The sequence below is a fragment of the Gekko japonicus genome, unplaced genomic scaffold (genome assembly GCF_001447785.1).
Source record: "Gekko japonicus isolate JY-2015 unplaced genomic scaffold, Gekko_japonicus_V1.1 scaffold355, whole genome shotgun sequence".
Lineage (NCBI taxonomy): Eukaryota > Metazoa > Chordata > Lepidosauria > Squamata > Gekkonidae > Gekko > Gekko japonicus.
Window position 1 is genome coordinate 1,086,827 of NW_015167066.1, and position 8,351 is coordinate 1,095,177.

At 44.3% G+C, this 8,351-nt stretch overlaps 1 protein-coding gene across 2 annotated transcripts in view; it reads left to right on the top strand.

Moving 5' to 3' along the window:
* Nucleotides 1-1,056: 1,056 nt before the first annotated feature.
* HABP4 (hyaluronan binding protein 4) overlaps nucleotides 1,057-8,351 on the top strand; it is a 23,580-nt gene continuing 16,285 nt past the window's right edge. The window contains exon 1 of one of the 2 annotated variants that reach the window (XM_015412668.1): nucleotides 1,057-1,513. In XM_015412668.1, the coding sequence (XP_015268154.1) occupies nucleotides 1,213-1,513 (301 nt within the window). In that variant the 5' untranslated portion in view covers nucleotides 1,057-1,212. The remainder of the gene's footprint in view (nucleotides 1,514-8,351) is intronic. The other variant, XM_015412667.1, reaches the window with a different exon arrangement.

Consider the following 8,351-nt stretch of genomic DNA (forward strand, 5'->3'; position numbering starts at 1 on the left):
CTTTTGTAATTCTGTTTCCTGCATTGTTTGATATATCATGTCTGATATTTTTTTGCATTGTTTCTAATTTTGTATTCCTAGTCCTACTGCATTGCTGTCTCATACTATTTGATTGCATTGTGTTACAGTGTAATCAGCCGTGAGTATCTGTGAGAAAGGCAGGCTATAACTAAAATAAAAATAAATCCTGCAGAGATGTAATAAATAGATAATGCAGTTCCATGTTATCTTGCAAGGTTTTTTATTGTATATTTGGTGAGCTGGGTGAAAAGATGCAGTTGTTAAGTATTTACCTTGTTTATATTTTAGTACAGATTGTAAATAAGTGTAATTTCTTATTTATTTAATTTATACCTCAGCTTATATCCTTTTCCTCTCTTCTATTTTTATCTTCATAACAACCCTGTGAGTTAGGTTAGGTTGAGAGGTCACCCAGCAAACCTCCATGGTAGAGTGGGTTTTGAACCTGGCCTCAACAGTTCTTAATCCTACACTAACCAGTACACCATACTTTCTCTTGATATTCATTCAGATCTTCAATCTACTGGGAAGTAAACATAAACACTCTTTATCAGACCAGTAATGAATCCATATAGCTTCCGACCCCTACTAAAAATATTTATTCTGGATGCCGTATGGCTTCGAAAAGTATCTTGTAGAATGTACTCTGTTTTTTTCATTGGCTCCAGTCTGGTCATATTTAAAAAAAGAAATTAACAAAAATGAATCAAACTGCTTTTTAAAGGAAAGTAATTAACAACAATGACTCAATCGAACTTTTAAAAGAAGGACTGGTTAACTTAAGACTGTTCTTGTCCATCGATATTTTCCCTATCACTTTTAATTCCAATGAGAGGCACACGTGACGCCACAGACATTTTACGTCATATGCCAGCGGCGTGGGAAAGTGTGTGAGCGGAGGGAATCCCGTAATTTCATTGGTTGGCAGGGGCGAAACCAAGCGCCTGGATTGGTCGGCAGTTGTTAGCGTCGTCGGGGCTCATTATTGGGTATAGCTATTAGGGATGGGGACGTGGATTGGTTACTTTTACAGACCTTAGGCGTGTAGTGCTGGTTTGTCGATTGGCCAGAGCAGTCGGACGGGGCGGGAGAGTGGCCATGGCGTGGTTGCTTGGGCCGCACTAAGCGGGGCTTGCGTCTTTTTGTCGCATTCACGAAAGGGCGGCTGTCGGTGTTACTGCCGCCACGGCGATGATGAAGGGCGCGCTGGCCAGCCCCATGGCCGCCGCCGCCACTATGCAGGAGAGTTTTGGCTGCGCCGTCGCCAACCGCTTTCACCAGCTGCTGGACGACGAGTCCGACCCTTTCGACATCCTCCGCGAGGCTGAAAAGCGTAAACAGCAAAGCAAGAAGCGTGAAGAAGCCGCACTCTCAGCCTGTAAGAAGCCCGGTCCCGGCGGAGCTGCCGCCTCCGCTGTTGCTGCCAAAAGAGAATCGCAGAAGGAGCGCAAGGGCGCCCCGTTCCTGCAACTAGAGAGTCCTCCAGCACTTGGTACGAACAGCATGGTGGGAAGCGAGTGAAGCATGTGGGGTGGGAGAGCGCAGGGGTGAATGAATGAGAAGCGTTTCGTCGGGAGGAAGGGGGTCCCGTGTAGCCCAGGACTAAGCATACTTACAAATAAGTCCCGTTTAGTTTAGTGGGTTCTTCACCAGTATAAAGGTGCATAGTGTTGCCCCTTAAGTCTGTTCTCCCCCCACCCCCGCCGCCGCACACATTTGCGCCAAGGGAAGAAAGTCCAGCGAACTCGCCAGAACTCTTCTCCAAGTAGACTTGTGTAGGTTGGCGCTGTCAGTTTGTTAACGCTGCTTACTCGGGCTTGGACTCTACAGATATTTTTTTAAAGTAATTCTTCGTGTATCCATGGCTCGGAGGGTGGGGACATTTAATCCGCCGTAGAAATTCAAATAGCGAGAGGGGTGGGGGAGGGGGAACCCCATTCAGTTCAGATTACGACCGCTCGGTGCCTGAGCTTGGAGGCGGCGGCGTCCTTGAGGCTGGTTCCAGCGCTCCTGCGTATTGCCGTTCCTTTCTGCGCTCCCTCCTCATTTGTACTTCTGCCTGCAGAGCTGCCCCGCATGAGACTGCAGTGAGCGGGCGCAACTCTTCCGTACAAACGGAGGGAGACGGGTTCGGTACCCATCTACGCCTCATAGGTCGGCTCGTAGACTCCCTCGGTGCCCCGCGTGCTCCAGTCTCGTGGCCAACGCTTGGCTAAAGGCGAGCAATTGTGCCGTGTGGTGGGGAGTTTTTCGTCAGCTACTGCTTGTCAGCTACTGCCCCCCATGGCCGCGTAGGCCAATAGCGGTGCTGAAAGTTGCAGCTGCATAGCGTCTGTTCTTTAGTCTGTTTGAACAGGCTGGCGCCAAGAGGGAGTCAGTGCTTCTACTCTGTCCCCACCCATTGTTTCTACTCACCCGCATCACTGGCAAGAAACTTTTTCACCAAGCTGTTAAAACATGCTAGGCAAGCTACCTTGGGTTTGTGATGTGGGTTTCCCACTGCTCTTTTGGATGCTAGTAGGCTAAATGGAGTTGGGATGCATGTATTCAAACAAGTCTAGGTAGAGTAGGCTTTGTCTTGTCCACCTTTTATACTTACACATACTCCTGCAGACCATACTGATTGTTCTTTTAAGCAGGTAACTTCCATTTATGTAAAATGAGAGCCAGTTTGGTGTAGTGGTTAAGAGCGGCAGACTCTTAATCTGTAGAACCAGGTTGGATCCCCCACTTTTCCACATGCAGCCAGCTGGGTGACCTTGGGTCAGTCACAATCCTCTCAGAGCTGTTCTCTCAAGAGCAGTTCTCTCAGAGCTCTCTCGGCACCACCTACCTCACAGCCTGTCTGTTGTGGGGAGGGGAAGGGAAAGGGATTGTAAGCCACTCTGAGACTCCTTTGGGTAGTGAAGGGTGGAGTATAAATCCAACTTTTCTTCTTAAAAACTGGCACTAAGGAAGTGAAATTATGTACAAGAGCAAGAGAGGTTGAAGTGGGCTTTATAAAATTAAGTTGCTATGTAGGAGTACCTTTGAGTCAAAGGAGGCCCCATGCTGTGCCTATTCTTCCTTTCTCTCTGACAGTAGGAATAGTGACAGCATGCCAGGAGAAGGAAGGAGTAAAGTGTACACTGAGGTTGCCTGACAAAACTGACAGGCATGGGGGAATGCCAGAAATAATATAACTGCCCTCCCAATGTTGGTGTGTTCCTCAAACCTGGTGGATTGGGCAAAGGGGAATACAGGAAACCAACAGAGATTAAGCAGGCATTTCTGCAAATGTAGGGAGGGTACCCATTTATATTTTCCCAATCAGTTCTTGGAGCAATTAGTCTGAGTGATGTATTTCCAGAGCGGGGGGGGGGGGGAGTTATCAAAATTTGGGCCCAGTTATCAAAACTTGGGAATATTGCATTTTGAGATAACTAGTGGTACTAAGATATAATATGTGAACCCAAACCATGTAGAAAATTTAGCAAAAGTGCCATGATTCAAAAACTTGGGTAAGACTATGCTATGAACCGGAACACTGTTTAGGACAGGGGTGTCGAACTCATTTGTTATGAGGGCCGGATCTGACATAAATGAGACCTTGTTGGGCCGGGCCATGTGTGGCATAAAATGTAATGCCAGGTAGCGGAGATATAAACTTTATAAAGGACACAAACACAAAGTTTTTTTTTACTTAAAATAAAAACATGCTTAAAACATTGGCACTCTTGCAAAATTTTGTTTATTTAATAGTGTCTGATAACTGACACCTCTTGCTCTGAAATATTGCATCAAAATGTCGGTGCTGTTGCAATCTTGAGTATGCTGTTCAGCTGTGTATCTGTAAGCTGCAAACCTACAATGACGCAGCAGAACTGGAAGAAGAAGCAGAAGACAGCCAGTTCCACTGTGGGCCTGATAGAAGCCCTCTAGGGGCCTGATCCGACCCCTGGGCCACATGTTTGACACCCTGGTTTAGGAGATTACTGCAGAGTAGGTATAATTTTGAAATCCATTGGTGATTTGGTACGCAAAGCTGTGCTGAATGTGCTTGTAAAGGTAGGGTGTGTTCTATTGCTAGCTGTCTCTAGTATGTAGCTTTCTTTTTCCAGATGTTTCACTTTAACATGTTTCACTTTAACATGTATTTTGACCTAGTACACTTGTCCAAAAGTTTCATGCCATGTACCCTAGCTACCTCCACAGATTTGTCCATCTTGAAATCTGCTTTAACCATAGACTGTAGTTGCTGCTTCTTGGCAGCAATTGCCATGAAATAGGAGCACGTTTTGAGTCTTTTGGTGATACGAATTGCTTTTGATGGCTACAGTGATTTGTCACACCTGTGTTCCCAGGACAGTTGGGACGTAAGTGAAGAAAATTTTAAATTTCTGAAAAAGCAGTCCTTACCACCCTAATTTATGTGGTGGTCTTGTGGAGAACAGCTGGAGAGAATGAAGAAAAGTACAAACTTCTTTTCAAAGAGGACTAAATAGAAAGTATTTTTTCATTTCAGGGGCAGGGAACATATGTTTTGGGGGTAATAATGATATATGCAGTACTTACAAGATCTCAAATATATTAACATCATTATGCAATCTACCCATTATGCATCTACCCAGCCAATTAGTTCTTCAATGGCCAGTGAGAAACTCTGTTGGGCAAGAGCCCTGTCTGGACCCACTCACTTGCTAAAAACTCTTGGAGGATACTAGGAAAGTTGTTGGTGGGCAGCATATTGGGGACCCCTGCTTGTAAGTTAATGTTCCCAGGAAAAACTGTGTGTTACCTGCAAATAGTTTTAAGCCTCCTTATGGAACCTTCTTATTTCTCCTGTCCCTGGTAGTGAATAAAAGTTGTTTTTTTTAAAAAAAATCCTGTTTCCTTGATATCTTATATGTAAGAACTGCATTTAAGAGCCCACTTACATTCAGTCTGTCAGGAGAACATTGGAGTAGAGAGCTCTGTTTAAATGGCCTTTAAAACTCTTGACCTTCATAGGTGGCTAAGCATTTTCTAGTTTATGTTGGGAAAATGGTGAAAAGTTAGGAACAATCAGCAGTGTTGTAAAAGAAGAAAGTCTCCTCCTCTCCACATCACCCATATTGCTGATAAATAGTACCAAAACGTGCAGCACTTCTTTACCTGAGGTAACACAGCATATGCAAAAGTTGCTCTTTCAAACTGTACCCAGCTCTCAAAAACAAAAAATAATGTTGATGTTACAGTGATTTTTATCTCCTTTTATAGATGCTTTACTGTGGTCAGTATTAACCATATGAAACCCATGCCACTTAAAACATTTATTCTATCCATCAAAGTGCCACCTTAGATCAGTAGTTTCTGGTTGTGAGCCTTTGTATTTATCTGAATGGAGATCTCTGAATTGAGTAATTGTGTCAATTTAAAGAGGAGAGAAGCATGTTTCCTCTTGTTAACATGGTCCAATGTGCATATTTTCAGACATAAATACCCGTCCCCCCGGTATGCTGCAGGAGTAATGTGAAGCAGTCAAAATTATTTGGGACTTGTGAAGGTCTGCACTATGGATGCTACAAATTTCTCAGTGAATCTCTTAGGCCATCAAACTTACTTTGTTCAACAGTCAACAATCAAACTGAGCTAATCAGTGATGTGTTTGGATTGCATTGAGCAACTTGAATAGCTGTGGAACAAGTTGTGGCTGCATGATCAGTTGGGAGTCAGGTTCTGATGCGCCACCACTCCAGCTGGCCTCAGCAAAATAGCTGCACAGCAAAGTTGCAAAAGGGAGTGGGGGAAAAAAGCTCCTTTATCCTTTTCTCTACAGCCCGAGTCAATAGCTTGGGGAGGAGACAAAATCTGCTGGACTTCTGATCCCCCTCCTATATTTTTTTGCGGGGTGGGCAGCAAAGTTTCCAGGAAGGGATATCAGAGAAGAACCTGACTTTTAGCTGATCCCTCCCCCAATAACATTGCTGTGTACAGAGCAAATTTTCCTCAGCAGGGGATCAGACACCAACTAACAGTTGATCCCCTTTCAGCTGAGAGTCAGCTGCTGATGACTGAAAGTATTCTATTCCAGCAGATACTCAGGAGCAGTTTGTGAATGGCCATTGATTTAATTAGGTGCCTGAACACCAGTGGTGAACAGGAAGTGAACTGAACTGACAGGTGTTCAAGCATTGCTACTCTGTACTACATAGGGGTTATAATAGCCATGGAAGGCAATCTACAGTATTATGTAATTACTAGAACTGAGGGAGTAAGGAGCAGCTAAAACACCCAAGAGCCTTGTGTGCCTGATTCCAGTGGGGTAGCTAAGCCAAGCCTGCTTTTGGAAAAGCAAAAAGGAGTTGTCTTGTGGCCTCTCTAATGAAACAGGGCATACTTTATCAGATGTGTTCTTAGTTGGGAAATTTAATACACTCATGGAAATAGACAGAAGATTGTGAACAATGAGTTAAGGCCCTTGCAAGAGGTGCACAGTAATGTCCACATTGCAAGCTTGTTCTTCCTCTCCATCTTGCTTGTGTAAACATAGGGAAGGCTATTGCCTTTTGCTTTGGAAAAGAAACCAGAGATGACACTGTTGGCTGTAAATATGTTCCCTCTGGCCACAAAAAGGATACTTTGTCATCTTTAGATTTTAGTGTTCTCATTTTTAATGTACATAGATACTGACTTCCTGAAACTATTTTGGTTGGATTTCCTTTTCATCAATTTAGTGTGATTTTGTGTAGGAAAAAGATATTGTTTAATATTGTTTAAGAAGTGGTGTTCGATTTTTACTGCTTTGGAGAAGGGGGTAATGGGTACCCTGAGCTGGAACCTTTTGCCCATATCTACTTGTTGAGTCAATGGCCCCGGTCACACGGGAGGTTTTGGGCCAGAAGAGGGACGGATTGGGGGCGCAGCAAATGGGTGCGATCAAACCGCAACATCTGGGAAGCGGCGCGCAGTTGTCCCCGATCCGTCCCTACAGCCCAGTAACGCGGAGCAAAAAAGAACCTAGTAAAGAGAAGAACTTACCTGAAACGCCGCAGCAAGCGTGGCCGTGGGATCGCCGGCGCGTCCATCGTCAGGAGCATTCGAGGCTCCTGGCCGAACTGCGCATGCGCACACATGCGCAGCCGGCCGCCTCGGTTTCCCATCAGTGGCTTCCTCCCCGGCATCTGATCGTACCGGGGAGCAACTGCGCGGCGGCTCAGGGGATCTGTGTGATCCTGCCGCCGCGTGTCTCTTTTGGTGCGGCGGTAAAAAGCCGCACTTTGGCCGTGCTTTTTACCGCTGTGTCGCAGGGACCAGTATACTTTTGTTGAAAGGCAAATGGTATGACTATGTTGTATGTCTTACATAGGGAATTTTAGCATCAGATGAAATATCTGCTTGGGCCTTCTGAAGCCTTCCACAGTTTTTCTCACTTTCCAGAATGTTGCTTTTTTTCTTCTTTATTTTACTTCATTGTACTTGAACATAGCTAGCATTTTGGCAATTTACCTTCTTTGAGGTGGAGGTTTCTAAGGTGCTCTTGGGTGTCGCAGTGAGGACGTGCTAGACCAGCCTCTCATGTGACTCCAGCATTGATTTCTTTATATTACCTTCAGACAGTTTTCATTGTTGTAGCAGTGGGTGGAAGTACTGCTGGTTAGGTAGCTTTTGCAGTTTCTAAATTCCTGTTGGCAGCATCTGACTACAGTTAAGTTTTATTTGGTGGTGCGTGTTAGAATATTGAAAGTTGAACGATACATTTGTCACTTGTTGGGTTTCATTATGCTGTTTGGGAACATCTCGGTTTATGATGTTATAAAAGATGTTTAGTGATGGTTACTTTCAAAGTGTGATTGTGAAAAATGGCAAAAGAAACTTTTGCTGGATGTTTTTAAATTGAAAGATTGTTACTCCCTTTCAGTTCTTGAGGAAGAGGCTGTAAACTTCTCAACAGTCTTCAGATGGATACAACATTTGGAGGCAGATGACAAGGGCAAACAAAGTCCATATTCCCTGGATCACATTGCTTGAGGAATTTGTGTGTCATTCTGTTATTGTCAACTATACCATCTTTGGTTCATTCACTTGCTTGTCCTCCAATGTGTAGCTGTCATTATGAGTTTGCAGTGCCCCTTCTACTCTTTGCATTGGGCAGACTGGCCTGTCCCTATGCAAAAGAATAAATGGGCACAAATATGACATTAAAAAATCACAGTGTTCAGAAACCAATATTTGAATCTTCCAGGGCATTCTGTAGATGATCTGAATATTATCCTAGAAAAAGAACGTCAAAGGGAGAATGCAGTGTGAAATTGCTGAATTAGGTTTCTTTGCCACATGAACAGCAGGCAAACCCCATATTTATGGGGAAT